Source organism: Peromyscus eremicus, chromosome 22 (assembly GCF_949786415.1).
Source record: "Peromyscus eremicus chromosome 22, PerEre_H2_v1, whole genome shotgun sequence".
NCBI lineage: Eukaryota > Metazoa > Chordata > Mammalia > Rodentia > Cricetidae > Peromyscus > Peromyscus eremicus.
In genome coordinates, this window is record NC_081437.1 from 24,650,462 (window position 1) to 24,673,129 (window position 22,668).

A 22,668-nucleotide genomic window follows, 5' to 3' on the forward strand; every position below is an offset into this window, starting at 1 on the left:
GTTGGTCTCATTGCCGCCCTTCAGTTCTTCACGGCCTGGACCCCATCCCCAACGGCACCTTTGCCCACCTTACATCATCTTGCCTCTTTCAATGCAAGCCTAGGCTCGAGACCACCTCCTCCAGGCCAGTCATACTCTCATCCAGTGACTCTGCTCATTTTCAGGGCTCCGGTAGTCACCCCCCTCTGTGCTGGAGGGAATGCTGTCTGTCCAGGATGGCAAGCTACTTGCTGTGTGTCTGTTTTGTCCCCTCCTCTTAGAGAAACTCCAAGCTCTGCTGGCTGGCATTATATTTTCTGTCTCCTTGTGGGGTCAGAATGCTGGGGTCAGAGTTTTGCAGCCCCATGTCTACAATCTCAGGGGATGAACACAAACCTGTCATTTAGATTAGATGTCCATGGGCCACATACATCAAAGCCCGGTGTATTTGTTCATAACCCCTTATATTTGATAGATGTTCACAAAAACATGATGAGCCCTGGGAGTCCTGGTGTGAGGTGAGTCAGAAACCCCGACGAAGCTCTCCCTAATGTAGGTCATGGGAAATGAGCTACAACGAAGAACAGCCTGGCCCCTCCTGAGGATGCTCCCTCGCTGGGGATCCTCACTTAGTTCCATCTCTAACATCTTTCCCTGCCCCCTCAATTTCATTAGAACCAGGTAAAGCAAGGGTCAGTGGGGGTGGTTAAATGCCACTGGCACACTGTTGATATTTTCAGATTCCGATTTTATCTAAGGCAAAAACAAAAAAACCCCAGCCATTTCCTTTTAAGAATTCAAAGAGACAGCCATATGGTGACAACATTAACATTTATTTGAAAAGGGCATTGTGAAGTCTCATTGGGAAACCACGACTAATAGTCCTAAAGAATGACTTTGGAATAGTCCTTCCAACACCCCCTGCCTCCCCGGAAGGAAAACTAATTTGATTCAACAAGTTTAAAATACAGAGAACTGCCACAGGTGCCGATTCTGTACTCACAAATAAATAAGTCGGCTAGTATATACACAACGTTGGCAACTACTAACTACATTAAACACATGCATGGACATAGGCACATACACACTCAGCCAGGTCATGAAGGTCTAAAAGAACTCAGACACATTGAGATGGATGGGCTGCAGCATCTATGGGTGTTCAGTGCCCGCCTTTAATCCTAGCAGATCTCAGAGATCTCAAGGCCAGCCTGGTCTATAGAGTGAGTTCCAGGACAGCCAGGGCTGTTACACAGAGAAACTCTGTCTCAACCCCCCCCCCCCACCACCACCAAAGAAAGGGCAAGTGCTGGGCTCAGGAGACCCTATGCTCCCTGAAGGAGCCAGGCTGGTGCCAGGGGGCAGCCAACAGGACCATGAAGTTCTTCCCTCTTGCCCACGGCTTCTCCTTATCATTCCCCCACATATCCAGGATCAAGACCTCCCATGATTCCCCTTCTGCAGTCTTTAGCTGTAGACCCAGCTTGGGTTATGGAGCCATAGAAACCATATTAAAGAGATAGAAGCAACAGTTTTCCTTGAACCTTTCCCCCAGATTCCAGAGGACAGGACCCCTGTTGCCAGAGGTCAAGGGAAGCAGACGTAGCCTGCCTAATACGACTCTCTCCCACCTTCCAGCCTGCTTTTAAACAACATTCAGACCCACAGCTCAAGACGTCCCTTTCCCCCAGGCCCCCAAACACAGCCAGCCACTCATTCTCAGCAGCATCTCTGCAGCAGGTTGGGAGGCCTACGACAACAGGTCACTGGAAGGCACCATGCCCCAGGGATCCCCCCAACCCAAAGATATCTGGAGGAACCTTAGGGCTTTTCCAAATCCCATTCCAGCTGAACTGTGTCCTGTGGGCCCGGGAACAGCCTGTGCACAGGTAGTAAGTATACAGGACAGGGCTGCTCTTACCAGGGTCCTTGGCCCAGGCCTATGTTCCCCTGCACTGTGTAGGTTGGGGCCCAGTCACAGGACATTTTTAGGTTTTCTTATGTGGTCATTGAGGAGTCATGAAACCATTTATTTCTAGTCTTCAAAGTAAAGAAGAAACAGGCTCAGTGCAGGGGAAAGAGCAGCTGCTTCTGGGTCACAGGTATTTTCTGTCAATCCACTTCTTACACTTGTTTATGATCGACCAAACTAACTTCTGAACCTCAAACACACTCGTGCCCATTAGAGTCTGTCATCAGGAGGCCACCCTCTGGCCCTGGCCTATGAGGCCGGAGCCCTGGGTGGTGGTGGTGGTGGGCTGGGGGCCAGTTGGCCTTAAAGAGTTGGCTGGCTCCTTTTGGCTCTGGCTTACAGCAGAGAGAGGGTGTACAGAGAGTCCCACCGGGTTCCTCCCCAGCTCCCACCCACTCTGCTTTTGCCTCTCTTCCCCAGCCTTGTTTGGAGTGACAGACCCCTGTGATCACCATCTAGACTTCCTGACTCCGAGGCATACTCGGCCAGGATCGGATTTCGTTCCCTGTCAACAGGCACCCCAATATCTTCCTGAATATCAACTTAAATCTACCCAGAAGAGGGCACACCAATGGCCAGCTCTCTAGAAGCAGCATGTCCCCGCTAAGCAGCCTGGGTGTGGAGAAAAAGAGGATGTACAGAGAGAGGGACTGAGGAGGAGCAGATGAGTCCGCAGAATTGGAACTCGGTCCCCTTTCTCCTGTTGCCGGCCAGGGCTGAGGGACAGAAGTATCTGAGTGGGGCCTGTGTAGGCCCCTCATGCTCTAGGAAGTCTCCAAGGAAGTGGCTCTCACAACCCACAATCAGGGTCAAGATACCTCAGGGGTGGACACTGATGTCACTCAGGAACAAGAAAAAAACTGGTGAACTCTTATCCAAGCCAGGCCTGATATAAAGGATGTGGCAGGCAGGTGAAGGAAGGTGTTTTTAGCTCAAACCTTAGATTTTCTTAGTTTCTAAAGGGTTACTTGCCTTCGTGCTTTTTTTAAAATTTGACTTCTTACTAAAGAGATATTAAGGAAAAAAACCTAAGTCCATGCTTACAAAGTTGGATTGAGCAACAGCCACATGGCTCCAAAGTCACGGGCGGCCTCGTCCTCAGGGACCTGAGATCATGCAGGCCATGCAGGAGCCATGAGCCCAAGCTATGGGGACAGGGTCAGACGGGCCCCATCTGTGACATTTAGCACGTGTGCAACGGGGAGGTCCATGTGTTCCAGTTCTCCTAATTCTGGAAAATGTTCCCACTTGTCCTAGTGAGCGGACTGTCATCATGCGGGGTCATAGGCAGGGCTGTGATCTAGAGCGTCCCGAGAAGCCCTCAGCAGAAATGGCTCCTTTATGACCCCAGGTCACACTGCCTAAAATTACACCCTGGAAAGGACTCCTGCAGGTCACCAGATCTCCTCCCTCTTCCTAAGAAGCAACATCTCTCGAGGCAGTTTGAGAGGAAAACAGCTCAGCAAAACTTATGGGAAGTTTAAAAGGGAAAGAAAGGACTGTCCTGGACCATAGGGCTCCCACTGGAGGAGGCCTGGGGCGCTGCCAGAGGCCTCCTGGGAGGCACAAAGGCACCCAGAGGGGCATCAGGAAAGGGTCGAGTGGTCCTTTCTGTACCCACCCAGTCCTGGGTTAGCGGCTCCCGGCACACGAGTCACATAGGCACAGGTAGGTGGCACAGAGGGAAAACAGAGCCAAAGGGATTTCCACCACCTCTACCCAGGCCACAGCAAGGCCAATTAATTGTCCCCAATGTCTCAGACTTTGCCCAGAGAGGGAAAATATCATTTCAATCCTAGCTGTTAAATCTCTTTCCTTGAACCCCAAAGTGACATTTGCTCAATTGCTCCCTCCTTTGTCCCCAACCCCCCCCAACTCCCAACCTCCCAACCTCCCAACCAACACAGTCCTTCTGGGAGCATCTTCCAGGAAGCGATGTGAACCAGCCTCAGGGCCCCAGCATCCTTTCCCCTCTTTTCCAGTCCCCTAGAACCAGCTAGTTTGCTCAGCTTTCTCTCGAGCCAGAGGGTGTGGAAACACTGTGGGATATCTGGAAGAACGACATGACATCAGGGACCAAACTTAACTACCCGGGAAACCTCCCGAAGAGAGAGAACTGGAGAAGATCCGCCACAGGCTTCCTCTGGATAGAGGAGCTGAGAAGACACAACACCGCAGAGGCACAGACTGGTCACACTGTACCTTGCTGATGCTGCCACCCAGCCTAGGAGAAGCAGTCCCCCTCCGTGCCCAGCCTGTTGCTCTTCTGCCAGCATCTCTACCCCAGCATCTCTACCCCAGCATCTCTACCCCAGCTCCTGCTCTAAGTGCTCAGCGTTCATTGATAGTAGAAAAAAAGACACAGATAACTGGAGATTAAAGAAGAGGCCGGGCAGGACACCCGAGACTAAGAGGTGAGAGCAGACATCTCTCACACTGTCACTTCCTGATGAGGGGGGGCTTTCCTCAGCTTCCCCGAGTACCATCTATGGCTTCCTTAGACCAATCACATCTTCATCAGGCTCCTTCCCTTGGGGGTGGCTGACCCTCCCTCATAGACACATTCCCAATGGAAGCTTCCCAGGCCCCTCTGCTTCTTGGTGGAGACACCCTCATGATTCTCTGTCCCTGGCTGATACAAAAGGGAAGACAGGTGAGATGTGCATTAGCCCCAGGGGGCAGGTGGCTGGATATTCCTCATGGAAGACCAGGAGGAGGCAGGAGGGCCACAGAGGACCGGAGGCTCCGTCTTTGCTCAACTTGGGAAGAGCCACTGTCCAAGGTGACCATTTCTCAGCTCTCCCAGCTAGATTTCCAGATGGTGAGAGTGGACAGGAGGGCGGTCCTCCCACAGGGTCCTCTAAGGAGTTCCGTCTCCTGGGATTCAGTACACACACAGATCGGGAAACTTCATCTCATAGACGGGGATGGAATGGTTCTGTGGCTGGCCATAGGCTGCAGTGATGGTCCCTGAAGGGCTTGGAGGGGGCCTAGGGACACATGGAAGAGAAAGGTATGTATGAAACAGGAATTGGGGTCCTATCCTTGTGCAACTAAACCTAGCAGTCGGTTTCAGTCTCTCTCTCTCTCTCTCTCTCTCTCTCTCTCTCTCTCTCTCTCTCTCTCTCTTGTTTTTTTGAGACAAGGTTTCTCTGTGTAGCTTTGGTGCCTTTCCTGGATCTCGCTCTGTAGACCAGGCTGGCCTCGAACTCACAGAGATCCGCCTGGCTCTGCCTCCTAAGTGCTGGGATTAAAGGCATGCGCCACCGCTGCCTGGCTTTAGTTTCTCTTTAAAACTCATGCCATTCCATGAGTTCCAGATTTTCAAGATGTTCTAGAATCTTCAGTCTAGTCAAGACTATGGCAGTGGTTCTCAACCTTCCCAAAGCTGCAGCCCTTTAATACAGCTCCTCATGTTGTGGTGACTCCAACTATAAAATTATTTGGTTACTACTTCATAACTGTAATTTTGCTACTGTTATGAACCGTGATGTAAATACCTGATATGCAGGATATCTGATATGTGACCCCCCCAAAGGGGGCCGTGACCCACAGATTGAGAACCACGGCTCTATGGTGACACAGGTACTTTAGAAATCAAGTACTTGCCCGGGACACTAAGACTCCTGGCCTTCTCTAGGCCTTACTGAGCCAATCTCTTGCCCTCTTCATGGTGGCTGGGAATAGAGGTTGGGGGTGGAGGGAGGGATGTAAGCAGGTGTGAGAAGGGGTCTTAGGGTTCCGGCCCTCACCCCTGACGCTGGACACAGAGGTAGGGTCTCCCGCCCATGCTGCCACTTACCGGATGGTGATTTCAAAGATCTGGTTGAGCTTGCTCTGCAGCAGCGAGGCCTAGACACAGACAGAAGGGAAGTGAGCTTCAGGCTCCAAGAGGGTCAGCTGCCACCTCCCTGCCACCTCTAAGGACACCTGGAAGCTTCTGACTGTAGCAGCCGTGGGAGGGTAACCAGGTAGGTGTGCTCTTATCTCTGGCACCTGTCTGTTGGACTTGAACATTCAGATCAGGGACAACCACCCATCAAAGGCTGGCTGGGGACTCAAAGAGGGCCAGGAATACCAGGGAGCGTTTGGGCAGGCTTCTGCTCCTTGATACGGGGTAGCAGGGTCTGTTGGGCATGGGGTCAGGAGACCGGAGCTGACGTTACTCTTTCTTGACGTGTGTCCAGCACTTGGGCCTTCTCCAAGATCATAAAATGGGCAGTCCACCTCTCAAAGTGGGATGGGAATAACTTAGGACAGGGAGCACAGGCTTGGAAGATACGTGTTCTTACACAACTACAAAATATGTAGATCTTATATAGATAAAATTAAAGTATAAGCCACATGCCTGTAATCTCAGCACTCAGAAGTCTGAGGCAGGATGACTGAATGTTGTAACGTGAGCCTAGGTTACATAGCGAGTTCAAGGTCAGCCCCCCCCCCCCAAAAAAAACACTGGTACATCAAGACCCTCATTTAAAAGAACCTGGCTGGTAAGAGGGCTCCATGGGTAAAGTGCATGCTGCAAAAGCCTGATGGCTTGAATTCAATCCCTGGAACCCACATAACGGTGGAAAGAGAGACCAAAAGTCCTTTGATCTACATATACATACACACATACACACATAATAATAATAATATTAAAAAATTTTTGTTTTGTTGCCAGGGTACGACCCTGTCTGGCCTGGGATCATCTATGAAGACCTGTCTGGCCTTGAACTCAGATCTACTGCCTCTACCTTCTGAGTGATGGTTTAAAGGTGTGAGCCACCATAGCTAGCTGGCACCCACCTCCCTTACACCCCCCACCTCTCACCCCACCCCCACCCCCACCCCCACCCCCACTCCCTGCCTGCCTTTTTTTGAGGTCTCACTAGGTAGCTCTGGCTCTGGCCTGGGATTATCTATGTAGACCAAGCTGGCCTCGATTTTTTTGTTTGTTTGTTCTGTTTTTTTGTTCTTTCAAGACAAGGTTTCTCTGTGTAGTTTTGGTGCCTGTCCTGGAGCTCACTCTGTAGCCCAGGCTGGCCTCGAACTCACAGAGATCCGCCTGCCTCTGCCACCTCCCGAGTGCTTGGATTAAAGGCGTGTGCCACCAACACCCGGCGCTGGCCTCGATTTTACAGAGATTTGCCTGCTTCTGCCTCCTAAACGCTGGGATTAAAGGTCCAAGACAGTGAGTGCTACAGAGCAGTGCCTGGGCTCCGGGGAAGCAGTGTAGCGGAGAGCATTGGGGTAAACAGCAGTGTACTGTATACCGGAACCAAAACCCTAATTTCTGCAGGACAAAGAGCCAAGGTCTGAACCCAGCCCTGCCCTAGACCCAGGTCTGGTTTCCGATCGGTCAGGAAAGCACCCTATGGTATGCTACTCACCCGGGCCCCACAGTGGGCTGCAATCTCCTCGAAGGGCGCCTTCTGGAATTTCTCTACCACCTGTCGCCGCCGCTCACGCTCCTGTTCCTCAACTGCCACACTGTCCACTATAACACAGAGAACTGAGTTAGTGTTCAGGGATGAGTTAGGAGAAGGAGCTTGAGGGAGATGGACAGGGTGGACGCTTCAGACGAAAAGGGGGCGGAGCACGGAAAGGGGGTGGAGACCTCATGTGTCCGCATAGACCCAGATTCTTTCTGCTCGAGGCCCCGCCCTCTTGAGAATCAGTTCAAAGGACCTGCATCTGGGCTTTAAAGACCCGCGTGGCTGCGCTCCTGCTGGGGCTCTCAAGTGAGACCTCAGATAGTTGTCCCTTTTAGTACTGCCGGGGTAGTTTGAAAAAGGACCTGAACATGGCAAAGGCAGCTAGACGGTGAGAATCAACGCAGCCCCACAGCACAAGTCTGAGGAAGTTTCACTTAAGGCTTTATTCACACCACTTGCTATCCAAAGTGAGGTAGCACCAAATAAAGAAAAATAGGGAGTGGGTTTGGAGGTCAAATAATGATCACTCTGAGAGGGTTAGGGAGGCAGGCGGTGCGTACATTTAATTTTTTATTTTTATTTTTTATCTTTTCGAGACAAGCTCGCACTAGATAGCCCCGGCTATTCTGGAGCTTACTACGTAGTCAGGCTGGCTTCGAACTCACAGAGATCTGACTGCCTCTGCCTCCCAAGTGCTGGGATTAAAGGCACGCGTCACCACACCTACCTGAGTGCATCTAGAATAACAAAATACTGAAGAGTCTTCACGGAAAGCCCATTTAGCGGCTTAATCTGTCATCAGTTAGAAACAACCTCTTAATAGGAACACCTCACGGGCCAGTCATGCAGATAAAGTCTATCGCCCTCATTAAATGAACGCTAATATGACTTCTTCTCAATGTCTTTCCCTGGACATCCTGCCTTTTTGTGTCACCTTCACACACAAGGAGTTTTATTTGCACAGACCAGTCCCCTGGCTATAACCCTCGAGTGTTGGCTCTCAGAGGAAGTTGGCATTAGTAAGTGGGAAAGGGACTGCAGTGACAGGCCGTACCGACCCCCTCATCAGGGAGTGGGGACTTGCGGCTGCAGCTTTGGTGGCCGATGAGTTTACAAGAAACCCCCAGCCTCTGCCACCTGGTCCACGTCAGCCCCAGCCTCCCCCCCCACCCCCACTCCCCGCTTTCATCAGAGTTTCCCGGGGCCGCTGTCTTACCGATGGCCTTCTTCAGTGTCTCATAGGTGATCTCTTCGGCAGGCACTCGCTGAAGGAGAAGAGACAGACGTGTTCAGGAAGGTGTGGGAGAGAAGGCAACCCCTTTGCGTCTTAGGGGGATGTCCCTAGGACACCCCCATTCCCAGAGGTGTCTCTGAGCATGTATGGAGAAAAAGCAAAGGAGGCCAATTCCTCATGAGGGTCCCTCAGAATAGAATTCTATTCTTTTCCCCACCTAAGCCTGTCCTGTCAAGCTCCGTGGGAGGAAATCATCACGCGATTTAAAAAGAAATCCTCAGAGAAACAACTGGATGTAAGAGGTAGTTGAGAAATACAACCTCCAATATAAACTCCAAGAACTTCATAACATTTTGAGGGCTCATGATACTAAAGTATACCCCAAAGTGATGAATCTTAATACAGTAAGTCATAGGAGGTTAGAAATAATGGGACCTCTGCTAATGAGATTGGTCCTAAGACTGGAGGCAAAGGATCTCAACCTCTGCAGAACCTATAAAAGGAGGCAGGAAATAATGAAACCCAAAGAAGGGAATTCCGTGGATGCATGGCCTCAGGGAAGATGCCGAGGATAATAAAGTTTGGACCAGATTCCAAGAACTTCGAACCGACTATAAGCTTCTTGGTGTTAACACCCATGCTGAATCATGTGCCATTACAAGAAGTAAGGGAAAGATGTAGACGTAGACAAGAGAGAGAGATTTAACGATATAAAGTTCCAAAAGGGACACAGCTATGCTAAGTGGTTCTTTTGAGGGAGAGGAGCTTAGACAGGCCCCCCGGTGATGATTGTGTTTGGTCTCCTGATCTGAGGGTGAGGACATGGGTGCATTCACCTTGTGGATTCACAGACAGGACTGGGCTGGGCTTGTTTGCCATTTAGTAAATGTCTGTTTGACTGGAAAGGACAGATATGGGAGAAAGACATTCAGCAAATATTGCATGGACATCAATAGCATGCAGAACTCTCACTGCATCAAGAGAAGCTGCCAATTTGTTAATAGAAGAATTACATGCAAGAGAGTCTGAGGATTCAGCCTATGTACACCATCTATCATCTATCCATTCATCATCCATCCACCCATCATCCATCCACCCATCATCCATCCATCCATCATCCATCCATCATCCATTCATCCATCATCCATCCAACATCTATTCATCCATCCATTATCCATCCAACATCCACCCATCATCCATCCATCCACTCATCATCCATTCACCCACCCATCACCCATCCATCTATGTCAGTGAAGACCAATGTAGATGAACTACAGGCATTAAGGAACCTCAGGGTAAAGGAAAGTAAAAGCAAGTTCTCCAAATGAGAGCTGGTAGAGAGATGTGCATGAGGAAATGGGATCTGGCTGGGCTTCAAGGAACAAGCACTCCATAGGTCCAAAGGTCTAAGCACCTACACGAAGAAGAAGGCAGATTCTGGGAGGGTTTTTGCACCAGTATACTTGTGCAGATAGATGACTGAGTGTGGCACAGAGAAATGGAGCAGTGCCACCGTGCCACAAGAGGTGGTAAGGGAAATAAAATGAACCTGGCAGGGCACAGGGGCACAGGGATTAAGGTTTGACCACATCAGCATTGATTCATCACTCAGAGCACAGTCACCCGGCACAGGATCCTGAACCAGGACATCATGGGCTGAAACGGTGTTGTAGCGTGGCACGGGGAGGGCATAGCCCTGCATCAGTTACCAGGACACCCCTGGCTAAGCTGACTCAAGGAAAGAACCAATGTGAGTGTCCCAGGAGGCCACCAGTGAGTAGGGGGCACTAGCTTGGTAAGCATTTCTTCTCCTTAGCTTCACTTAACTACAAAAGGCCTCAGAACTTAGGATAGGAGACATCCCCTCTGCAGTGTGGGGAAGCAGTCAGCTAACTCCAAGACTATGACACGAGGTTCTCTCTTTCATGACTGGAAACGTCTGAGGGCCCCCACTTCCACGTCCTCACTTTGCTTGCCTAATTAGCCAGGGTCAGAGCTTCCTGCCTTCCACAGGAATGTTCCAGACCAGCTCTGAAGGTCCAGGTTTAAAGCTTGGCCCTGGTTACAGAGATCCTTAATCCCAGCCTGTAAGGGCTTGTCTATACTCTGATCACACTTTGGGAAAGATCCAGCGTCCTCCACAGCTGCCCTCAGATGCCCCCTGAGTTTTCTTGTCCCAGTCCCTGTCAGATGCGGCTCCTCTTTACTTTGTGTGAGTCTTGCCTCATGCCTGCCATTTCCCTAATTTGTATGAGGAGGAAACAGAGCAAGCCTTTCTAGAGTGATTTTTTTTTTTTTAAATGATAGTCTCATGGTAGAAGAAGCACATTACTCTCTTAGCTGGAAATACCACTAATGCACACATGAGCAGAGTCAGTAAGAAAATGGATGTACCGGAGAAACTAATTCCCACGGACACTTTGATGCACTGTAAAGAGCTTTGGAGCACTTAACATCCAGAGTAGTGACAAAACACTCACTTCCTCTTTCTCTGGGCTGTTCCTCGATTCCACCTCCACCTGAAGGGAAATGGTTTCTCCAATGCTCTTCCTCTTGGACAAGCGATCTTCATCTGGAAAAGAAGAGCCCAGAAGCTGTGATTCCCAGTCCTTGCTAAGCCACTGGTCCCACCCTCCTCTGTGCCTTGGTCCACAGTCCTCAATGGCTCAGTACATACGTAGGTTACACTTGGAGCTTCCAGAAGCTTCTATCTGCGGTGGGCTTTCTCCACCCATCTTAGGGCAGTCAGGTTGCCTCTTTGGATTAAGATTTTTGCAACCATGTGTGGAAACAAAGAAGCTGCTTAGGACCAGAAAGCATATCTCAACTAGCATAAGCTGGTTGCATTCACTATCAGTACCAGTAATGGTCATGTGTGCAGTGTTCCCTAAGAGCATTTGACTTCATTACACAACACACCTCCACTTAATTCCGGGAATATGTGGGATTAGGGAATAACTCCTCTAATCTGAGAATTTTGTAAATTTTGTAGTCAAGTAACTCTGAGATTTTCAGAGACTTGCCCAAGGTGTTTTCAGAGAAGTAAGTAGGACAGACATCTTGAAATGGGTCCCTGGTTCTGTAGCCCATGCATGCTCTTTCCAGTACTATGGACCAGCCCTCCACAAACCAGGTTATCTCATGGCCCAGTTACTTTCTGAGATTCCAAACCGAGGAAGAAGAGCATTGAAATAGGGATCGCATCATAAATTCTGCTTTCAGCTCTTATATAACTTCTAAGACGCCGCCACAAGTGATTCAGGTGTCCACACCCCCTTACTCTAGGGCTCTTATGTGGTAGGGAAGGCAGAGGTAAGTTGGAAGCCTTGCCCAGAGCTCATACCTGTCAGCTGAGGGATGTAGGGCAGGCAGAGCCTGTCTGAATTGTAACCGCTTCCTCCCAGGACTTCACTGATTTTACTCTGACGGAAGAGAAACTCTATCACCACGCCGTCTAAATTTTGAGACAGCCTGAGGAACAAAGAGGCAGAGCAGAACCGTGGGTAGCTATAACAATTCCTGGATGACGTTATCACAATAGCAATATCGTCACTGTGCAAAATGACAGAGAAATAGAAGAAAATCCCCCTAGTCCCTTTTCCAAGGGCACCCAATAGTCTACATTTTATGCAGAACCCTTTGGTTGCATACATTTGTGCCCACAGATAAATGCTCCCTTCCCTAACACACTGTTCTGTGACTAATTTTTGTGTGTGTGTGTGCACACACACAGGTGTACATGCATATGTGTGCATGCAGATATGTGGGGACCAGAGGTCAATGGAGAGGCCACAGTTTAGAAGGTTAAGTCCTGTTGCTGGACACCTGGTATTTCAGAGTATCTTCCCCTTGAGTTCCTCTCACGTGGAAGCCATACTGGTCCACAGCACTGTCTGAAGGCAGCTGAAGGCAGGATCCTGTCGGGGTGACTCCTCTAGGCTGCACTCCCCCCTGGGTTTGACCAAAGCTCCTGGAGACTGCATCACCTATGCGGGACAACACTCCCAGCTCATCACAGCCTGCCCGAGGCTTGATGGTAGGGCAGCCGTGGAAGGAGTACGGTAATGTGATGGGGGTCAAACTCTGCTCAGGGCTTGGCGATCTCAGGCAGGGTCTAAGTCTCCTGATGTGTGTCCTTGCCTGGCCTCATACTGCCCACTCTCCCGTTTTGACCGCACCCCCGGTACCGCCCTTACCTGGGCCTTTCCACAAACACGTCTTCGGGCAGCATGTATGGCGCTTCTTTCTTCCTGGTCTCTATGACCTGGAGGTCGGGAAGAAACAAATGATGAGATCCGGGTCCAGCAGGAGGAAGGAAGGGCTGCCGCCTCACTTTCAGGGTCCTCCCCCACCCAGCATCCTTGGAGATGCAACACACAGAGCATCTCCAGGGAGACTCGGAGATTCCCCAGTCGCCGTCAGAGCTGCCTGGGGAGGTGAGCTGCTGCTCAAGCTGTCGCCACTGATGACGCACATTGTGTCAAGTGTCCTCAGAGTGCAGGGTGCTTCATTCCTAAGAGACTGGGCTTTCTTAGTCCTGTGCTTTCGACTCATGCCGGGGAAAAGGGAATGGGGGTAGCACCACATGCCGAGTCTGGCTGAGGTAAAAATCTGGCTGATGGGCACTGACAGCTTGAGATCTCCCCCATAGCCTTCGTCAGTGTTTTTGGAAGAGCTGTGAAAGTCTCTGAAATGGTGAGAAGCTGGAGATGGACGGTATGCAGGTGTGTGACTGCGATGTGGCAACAGACAGCCCCACTCTTTCCAGCGAAGGGGACTTCTTGTACTTCCTTATCGGCCTGGAGCCCGTGAAAGTCCAACACTCTGGGGAAGTCTTTGGTACAGTGACACAGCACCTGCCCTCATGTCCCCAAGCCAGCTTAGGCCAGCAGAGACCTGGAATTTTAAAGTTAATCCTAGACATCATATGAGCCCACCTAAAATACTTAAAAATTTTAAGTCAGAAGAAAAAATCCTTATATATATGAATGTTTTGCCTGTACGCAAGTATATGTACTAGGCTCATATGTCCGGTATCTGTGAAGGCCAAAAGAGGGATAGCTCCAGGGAAATGGAGCTATAGACAGTTGTAAGCTACCAGGTGAGTACTGGGAATGGAACCCAGGTCCTCTGCAAGAGTGGTCAGTGTTCTTAACTGCTGAGTCATCATCTCTCCAGTCCCTTCAGGAGGTTTTAAAAGACCTTTATGCAACCGCTGAGATTGATGGACTAGATTGGCTACTAGGGAACAGCAAGGTAGGGAGAGATTCAAAATTAATTAGCTAAGTGACAATGTGGCAGCCTTGGAGGGAGACGCCACTGTTCCTTCTCTCTCTCTCCCGATTCATACTGACAGGTAGGTCAAAGTCACGCAGAGGGAGCTGGAATTTGCTTTAGAATATTTCAGCAAAGGAAAAGATGATCTTGATAAGCAAACGTGAGAAATCCTGACAAGTATTTAATTTGCATAACTGTGGCTCACAGTTCTACTTCTGCTGTTGTGGTACTGGAGGGTGTTCATGACAAAAACCTTGTCTTTTTTTGTGAGACAGGCTTCTTTGCTGTTTAAATTATTTGGTGTGTGTGCCATGCCTGTGTGTGTTCATGTGTCCGTGTGTCTGTGTGTGTGTGTGTTCATGTTCGTGTGCATTCATATGTGTGTCTGTGTGTCTGTGCCTGTGTCCATGTCCGTGTGTGTGTGTTCGTGTGTGTGTGTGTGTGTGTGTGTGTGTGTGTGTGTGTGTGTGTGTGTGTGTGTAGGGGCATGCACACACCACAGTTATGTGTGGAGGCTCTGGGAGTTGGTTCTTGCCTTCACCTTGTCGGGGCCGGGTCTCTCTGGCTTTTGCCACTGCACTGTATATTCCAGGCTAGCTGGCCCACGAGGTCATGTCTCATTTTTGTCTCTGACTCCCATTTTGCCATAGGAGTGAGTGCTGGGATTTAGGTGTGTACCACTGCATTTGGATTTCTTATATGAGTTCCAGGGTCACACTCAAGTCCATCAGGCTTGCTTGCCAAGGGCTTTTACCCTAAGACAGTTCCAGTGTTGTCCAGACTAGCCTGGACTAGATATCCTCTATCAACAGCTTCCTGAATGGCTGGAATTACAAGTCTCTATCACCATGTTCAACTTCTTAAAACTTTTTTTTGGTGGGGAGGAGGTCTCATGTAGCCTAGGTTTAGCCTTAGCTTGTTATGCCAAGGTCTCCTTACCTCTGAGACTTCTTGATTATAGGCTTATGTCACCATACCCAGATTCATGTGGTCTAGGAATTGAACCTAGGGATTTACGTATGCTATGCAAGCACTCTATGATCTGAGTCACATCTCCAGCCCTTCCCCAAACTCCTACCAAGTTGCTTCCATCCACATGGTTGGAGGAGTGTGTGCCATGTGCTTCCTTAGGACAGTGGGTAGGGGGCAGGTATAAGAGACCCCTTTACTCAGGAGGCTGAGGACTGAGGATCTTTAGGCCTACGTCTAATGCTCAAGGGCTCACTGAGTTCTCAGGATCACGAGGACACCAACCTCGTGGATGTGCTGGCAGAAGGCAGGCACCGTTGTGAGCTGGCTGATGAGGTTCAGGTAGGCTGCACCCAGAGCGTAGAGCGCACAGCGGTTATAGGTAGGCAGATTCTCTTCATTGACTTGGGCCACGTCCTGCGGTAACACAGACAGGCTTCCGGAGTTTTTCCCTGACAAACCACACCAAAGTCTACATACACCCTCCCACCTGACCTCTCCTCAGTCTTCCTAGAGATGGCTCATCTTTCTAGACTAAATCTTTGACCTAGAACCTTCTGGAGGCAGGAGTCATCCTTATAAAGCTAGAGAGAATGGTCCTGGGAATAACCCATGAGCTGGAGGCTCGTGAATCCCTACTAAGCATAGAGGCAACAACCTCTGGTCGCCACTTTGTGGTTTCAGCTGTGGTGACTGCCACTGCCCAAACCCTCCTCATTAGCACTAACGCCACCATTAGCTGCCATCTCCTTCAGCCAAGCTGAAGCTTAGACGATTGTCTTGTTAAACTGGGTCCATATGCTAAAAGTTATGGGAGTCACCAGGAGATTGGGACTCAAAGGAGTCCCAAATTCTACCTCTTGGGTAAACAAAGAAAATTATAACATCTAGGTTGGCCTGCAGGATCTAGCATGGTCACAAAGATGACCTAAGACACATGTCACTAAGTTCAAGAATATGATGCCAACTTGGCTTCAGGACCCTGGAGATTGAAGCCTTTGAGGTCTGAAGGACCCACCTCGACTTCTGTGGCAATGCATTAGTATCCAGGCAGGCCTTGAAGGTCTCAGGTCCTACCTAGTACCACACTGGCTGTCTGTAAATCCCAACAGAGGCTTGTTAAAGACACAGGTCCCAGCTTGGGACACAGGCTTTGTCCAGTATGGGTAATGTACATTTTTTTTTAACAAGCACCAGTGGCAATTCTGAACAAGTAAGTCTGAGAATGAGAGAATTTTTAGATGAATGCGTTTGTTTCAGGATCACTTGGGGGCTTCTGGATGCCCCCTTGGGAATTTTTGGTGTAGCACTCAGACCCCGTGAGGTGGTGATTCTGGGTGACCTTGTGTCCTCTTTACCTTAATGAAGAACAAGAGCCATGAATTTGTTTCTGGGGCTTCCCAGACAAGAACATGGTTTGGGGGTCTTCACGGAGGAATGACCAACCAGAGTACAATGTCCTCAGACAAAGAACTGCCAGGTAAGTGCAGCAGAGTATCTCTATCTGTGCCTGCTAGACAGGCCCCTCCCTGTGATGCTCTTCCGGCACTCCCCACATCCGGCACTCCCCACATCCGGCCCCACCTGAACGGCCAGCACGAGTCGGATGAGGTCCACCATCACCTCCTCATTGGCCAGCTCAATGCTGATGAGTGCCAGCAGGCCGTAGAGCGCCTCGTAGTGCTTCTGGATGTTCGTCTCCTCCTTACAGCTCAGGTAGATGTGCCTGTACAGCTGCTGGGAGTGCTGGGGACAGGAGCAGGGGCAGAGGACAGCCTCGGTCAGTGGGGTGGACCCAGGGTGGGGGTAAAAGAGAACTGGGGAGGAAGGCCATCTGAAGGGAGGTGATAGCTGTGTGTACCCCATCTCCATCCTCAGCAACTGGTTAATCTGGTCAATTGAAGAGGGGAGGAGGCAGGCTCTGGGACCAGTGGTCCAACAGTGGCTTAGATGCTGGAATACTGGGACTAATAAACCTGACCTCTGCTGGGGCTCTCTGTGTCTTCTGGTCATATTCACCTTCTTCATGAAGACAGTGTCCTGCCGGGAGCATTTGTCCACTTTCAACTTCAGGACTGAGATGTCACCGAGGGTGCTGTGAAGGGACAGAGGAGCCTCTTTTTTTTTTTTTTTTTAAAGATTTATTTATTATGTATACAGTGTTCTGCTTGCATGCCAGAAGAGGGTGTCAGATCTCATTACAGATGGTTGTGAGCCACCATGTGGTTGCTGGGAATTGAACTCAGGACCTCTGCAAGAACAGCCAGTGCTCTTAACCTCTGAGCCATCTCTCCAGCCCCCCAGAGGAGCCTCTTAACCCCTGTGTGAGGCCAACCTGAGTTCACATGGTGTCACCAAGCTTTTTTTTTTTTTTTTTTTTTTTTTTTTTTAAAGATTTATTTATTTATTATGTATACAGCATGTATGACTACAGGCCAGAAGAGGGCACCAGATCTCATTACGGATGGTTGTGAGCCACCATGTGATTGCTGGGAATTGAACTCAGGACCTCTGGAAGAGCAGTCAGTGCTCTTAACCTCTGAGCCATCTCTCCAGCCCCTTAAAAATATGTTTTAAAGATTTATTTTATATGTTTGGGGGTTTTGCCTCCAGCCCGGTGTCACCAAGCTTTATCCCCAGTGGTGTAGGCTGGCCTTGGCTCTTAACCCAGTCTCCATTTCCTCCAAAGCTCTCACATTCCTGTTTCTTTCTCTTGGGTGCACACTTTCCAGCCCCCAGCCCAGGCACAAGCACGCTCTGGCTCACGCTCTCCTTGACCAAAGCCAGGGATGAACTCTAGTGGGTCTCACTGCATCCAAATTGTCCTCCCACCTGGGTGCGAGGTTACTCGCCAAGAAGACAGGTCTCTTTGGGGGGCTCCCCCATCACACATCTACCGGAGGAGAGATGTTGAGCTCACCTGATGGTAGAGAATTTGTGGCGGTTGCCATGGCGATCAATGAAGCTGATGAGAATCTCTAGGACGAAGAGGCGGATTTCTGCATCTTCCATGAGGGCGGTGGAGAGAAGACGGTCAAGGAAGTTGCTGGGCAGGGCTGACATCATGTTGTTGCACTGGAATCCTGTGGATACCTGGGAGGAAGCCCGGGACAGGCGTACTTAGGAACACTGTCACTCTCGGTGTAGAGATGAGATGAAGGAGCAGCCAGAATTCTGGTGTAAAGTGTCCCGTCCTCTGCACGGAGTCCCCTGAATATCCGCCTGGAAAATCTACTCAGTTGACATGTATGGGGACAGTATGCAGGGACAGTAAGTGTTGAAAGTGAGTAAAAGATGAACACTAGAGAAAGGCAAGAGTCAGGGACTCCCTGAAAGTTCTAGCTGGCCAGGGGACAACTGGTGAACGGCCAGCTGCTTTGTTACAACGCTTTAAGACTGGGAGTCACAAGAACTTAGAGGGCAGAGGAACGCACAGCTGGGTGGCAGAGTCCGTTCGCGCACCTGCCAGTCAGCACAGCGCTGTGATAATGGCGCCTTCCGACTCAAATCAGTCGGCACAGGTAGGTACCTCATGCATGATGCCAGATGCTCAAGAGTAGCAACAGGGCACTTTCTGTTAAGTCCACACTGCACAATGGTGCCTCTGAGGATTCGGAAGGTTTCCATGGAGCCAGCCCAGCCCCAGAGCATCAAATGTTCTGTGAATGGGGCACGTGGGCATTCCCCAGACCGTCACATAAGACACTGGGTGCAAATTAACAAGGGTCAACTCGGCAAAACTGCGGGATTACAAAGACCAAGGAGAGAATAGACAACTAGATATGGGAGGTATAGGAGCAAAAGGGCTCTGGGAAAGGACCCTGAGTGGGGCGGGAAGTATACTCAGTGGAGGGGCGTTTGCCTAACGTGTGTGAGGTCCCGGGTTCAATTCCCAGTGCTACCAAAGCAAAGCAGCCAAACAAATGCAGTAGAGGATGAGGATAGGAGAAGAGGGAAGAGAAGGCATGCATGGGGTGAGGGGTCTGTACAGACTGGCGTGCTGGGAACAGAGACGGGAGCTGGTTGGTGCAACGAACAGTCTAGAGCAGTGATTCTCAATCTTCCTAACGCTGCGACCCTTTAATACAGTTCTTCATGTTGTGCTGACCCCCAACCATAAAATTATTTTCATTGCTACTTTATAGCTATAATCTTGCTTTTTTGTTTTTTTGTTTGTTTGTTTTTTGAGACAAGGTTTCTCTGTATAGTTTTGGTGCCTGTCCTGGATCTCGCTCTATAGACCAGGCTGGCCTCGAACTCACAGAGATCTGCCTGGTTTTGCCTCCCGAGTGCTGGGATTAAAGGCGTGCGCCACCACCGCCCGGCTAATCTTGCTAATGTTATGAACCGTAATGTAAATATCTGTGTTTTCCAGTGGTCTTAGGCGACCTCAGTGAAAGGGTCCTTCAACCCCCAAACGGGTCATGTCCTACAGGTTGAGAACTGCTGGTCTAGAGAGAGGAAGGACCCTGGGAACTTTGCTCGGAAAAGTGTGAAAGTTAGATGTTCATATTAGAAATTGAGATCTCCTCTGAAATAAGGAGAGAACTGGAAATGGTATTTCCAGAAAATTCACCTGGCATTCATGATGGTTGAAGGTGGACATAGAAACATTGAGGAGAATAACCTGGTCGTGAGATGTCCAAAGTTTAGGCTAGGGCAGGCAGCTTGTTACAAAAACAAATTTCAAAGCTGGGTATGGCAGTGCACGCATTTCTGTAATCCCAGCACTTCGTGGGTCGAGGCAGGAGGATTTTGAGTGTGATGCCAGCATAGGATAAAGTTCAAGGCCAGCCAGGGCCACAGAGGGAGGCCCTAAATCTCTCTCTCTCTCTCTCTCTCTCTCTCTCTCTCTCTCTCTCTCTCTCACACACACACACACACACACACACACACACACACAAATATAGGTTTCCAGAATCTCATGGTGGCTGACCTCTCACACTCCCTAGGGACCCTACATATTTAACCCGCTGGCTGAGGGAATGGTGTTTGTGAACAACAGAACTAGACTCCAGCAACGAAGGCTGAGATGCAAAGAGGCACGTAGAAAACACAGAGGAAGAAGGTGGTGTCTGGAAGGTGACAGAGACATGAATGTCAATGGTGGAGTGGGGGGACCAGAGGGACAGGACCTAGGGAAGGGCACCAGGTGGGCAGTGGGGGAGGAGTCATCTCAAGACCCACAAGGTTATAGTGACAAGGCTACCAATCGGCACACGGAATCACCATTAAAAAAAAAAAAAAAGCATTAAGCCAGGCAAGGTGGCGCACACCTTTAACCCCAGCACTCAGGAGGCAGAGCCAGGCGGATCTCTGTGAGTTCGAGGCCAGCCTGGTCTACAGAGTGAGTTCCAGGACAGCCAGGGCTGTGACACAGAGAAACCCTGACTCAAAAAAACAAAACAAAACAAAACCAAAAGCATTCCGTTTCCACCCGGCTCCAAACAGCTCAGTGGAGGTCAGGCTGGGTTTCAGCCCCTTCCTTACCCTCTTTAATAGCGGGGCATCTGTGCAGTATGTAACACCCCTTACTGCCTTGGTTCCCTGAAAGGAGCCGTGTCCCACAGAGGCGGAGCTGGGATGGGTGTAGGGATGGGCATAGGAGGAGCTCACCTGAAGGAGAGATTTCAGCAGCATGATCTGGGTCAGCCGGTTCCTATTCTCCCTGTAGGCCAGAGATGAGCACTCTCAGCAGGATGGCAATAGGGTCCCCCCCCCCACACACACACACCACCTTCCCCATCACTTCTGCCTCCAATGAGTTTTCTCACCAGGAGGCTTATCTTGTTGGGTTACCCAGGAAGTCAAACCAGGGAACCCATGATTTCCCTGAAGTGAGGAGGGAGCCTGAGAAATTGCCATGGGACCTACAACCCCCACTGCTGAGGGGTTTTTGAGTCAAGAGCAGACCCACAGAAGTAAGGTGGGTAACCAAGAACCAGAGAGTCTAGGCTGGGAGAAAGGCAGTAGACTAACCCTGTCCTTCCAGTCTCCACTGGGTGGTGCAGGGACGGTATCGGGACTTTGCTCATGATAAAGAGGATCACCTCCGAGCGCTGATAGGTGGGCAGCGTGCTGGCAAAAGAGCCTGTGAGGGAGAGAACAGAGCATTAGACATCCCCCAGGCTCAGTATATTAGTTGAATGGGTAGAGAGTGAGGCTCACTGATGCCCAGGAGCAGTGCAGGCCCAGAGAGATCCGCCCAGGCAGACTGCTGTGAAATTGCCTCCTGGGGAAGGGAGCGTGGAGGATCCCAGAGGACTCTTCTAGACCCCACTTCTTCCCTTGTTACTGAGGCTGTGGTCACAGTTAGGGCTCCTTCACTGGAGGACAGGGACTGGGGTGCAGGGCACCTCTCTGGTTTCATTGCTCCTGCCCTGAATCTCCAGCAATGAGTCCCTGGCATAGGCACAAAGACCTCTGAGAGGAAGGAGTCCATGGTAATTGTGGTTTTATATTTCTCCAGGGCACAGATAGTCTCCATAGCTTTCTTCCTTTCCTCTTTGCTTCCTTAATCCCCACCTCCCCTCCAATGACCCCACCGTGGAAGCACTAGGCATGCCTCATGAGGACGGGGTCAACAGGAATTTGACCTTTGCAAGAAGGTCTGGTGGAGAAATCCAGGGCCAGTCAGGCATGTGTATCATAGGCTGCCTCCATTTCCCCCAATATCCCTAAATAACATAATAGCGCTAGACAGTCATACAGCAGATGCTACAATAGAGGTGTGGTCCTCTTCCTCTTACAAGGAGCATCTCTAGTCTAGGTTCCACTCCACTCTCCCAAGACCCCTTCCTTTCCTAAGTCCTTTTCCAAGGCCCCAAACTAACTCCTCCCCCTAGAATTCTTCCCCTCTCCAAGCTTGGCCAGGGTCCCTCCTTTCAGCACCGCCATATCTTGTACCACGTGCCCTGCTCGACTCAGGCCGGAGCCCTAGTGCCCTGGCAACCTCTTCCCAGACTTTCATTCCGCTCCAAGCCTCACCGGGCCCCGCCCCCTCTTAAGTCCCTCCCCCAGAGCCCCGCCCTTCCCCCCAGCCTCACCGGGTCCCTCCCCCAGAGTCCGGCCCCTTTCCAAGCCTCCCCCCACCATCTCCTCTGCCCGGGGCTGCCTTGGTTCCTAAGCTCCGCTCCCTTAGCTCCGCCTCCAGATCGTTGCTCGTCCCTCCTCTGAGCCCGCCCCCGGGCCTCCGTGGCCCCTCCCAGCCCCGCCCCACCCCCTCCCTACCGATGGTCTTGATGACCGCCTCCTGGAACATACGCTCCTCATGCTCCTTGATGATCTTGGTGCCCAGGCTCACAGCGCCGTCGTAGCTCCCGGTTAGCGCGTAGTCGATGCTGAGCCGCAGCTGCCGCAGCAACGTGTTGAACATCTCCAGCACCGTGGGCCCTGGGCGCCGGGAGGGAGGGACCCGCGAGTCAGGACGGGCATCCCTCCTGCTCTCCCTTAAACCCAAGCCGGCTCCGCCAGTCGGTCCTAAATCCAACGCCTGCTCCTCCCCGCTGCCCCTCGCCTTCTGCTCCGGACCCCCTTACCGACGGAGCCGGTGGCGGCGATAACCGCAGCTTCCGATAGGACCTCCACGATGCCGGCGCGCACGGTCGCCGCGCTGCGGCTGTTGGCGTCCAGGTGGCTCAGGAGCTGCTGGATAACCAGGTGGGAGTGCTGCGGCTGCGGGGGAAGGAAGACGTGATGGTCCCCAAATATCCACTCCAAAGGCAGCCTTCTGCGGGGACCCAGAGGCCGAGGGTGAACCAAAATGACATCCCACGGCCCGTGGACACTGAGGTGGCACCCAGACCGCGCACTCTTCTCTG

General features: G+C 50.9%; 1 protein-coding gene across 1 annotated transcript in view; it reads right to left on the minus strand.

Moving 5' to 3' along the window:
- Positions 1 to 3,937: 3,937 nt before the first annotated feature.
- Positions 3,938 to 22,668, minus strand: part of Efr3b (EFR3 homolog B) — a 40,669-nt gene continuing 21,938 nt past the window's right edge. The window contains exons 7-21 of the mRNA XM_059248424.1: positions 22,387 to 22,522; positions 22,079 to 22,240; positions 20,828 to 20,939; positions 20,465 to 20,516; positions 17,769 to 17,941; positions 16,868 to 16,943; positions 16,433 to 16,594; positions 15,134 to 15,265; positions 12,799 to 12,866; positions 11,946 to 12,073; positions 11,083 to 11,174; positions 8,585 to 8,633; positions 7,324 to 7,430; positions 5,751 to 5,800; positions 3,938 to 4,938 (exon numbers count right to left, since the gene is read on the minus strand). Of these exons, the coding sequence (XP_059104407.1) occupies positions 4,833 to 4,938; positions 5,751 to 5,800; positions 7,324 to 7,430; positions 8,585 to 8,633; positions 11,083 to 11,174; positions 11,946 to 12,073; positions 12,799 to 12,866; positions 15,134 to 15,265; positions 16,433 to 16,594; positions 16,868 to 16,943; positions 17,769 to 17,941; positions 20,465 to 20,516; positions 20,828 to 20,939; positions 22,079 to 22,240; positions 22,387 to 22,522 (1,605 nt within the window). The 3' untranslated portion in view covers positions 3,938 to 4,832. The remainder of the gene's footprint in view (positions 4,939 to 5,750; positions 5,801 to 7,323; positions 7,431 to 8,584; positions 8,634 to 11,082; positions 11,175 to 11,945; positions 12,074 to 12,798; positions 12,867 to 15,133; positions 15,266 to 16,432; positions 16,595 to 16,867; positions 16,944 to 17,768; positions 17,942 to 20,464; positions 20,517 to 20,827; positions 20,940 to 22,078; positions 22,241 to 22,386; positions 22,523 to 22,668) is intronic.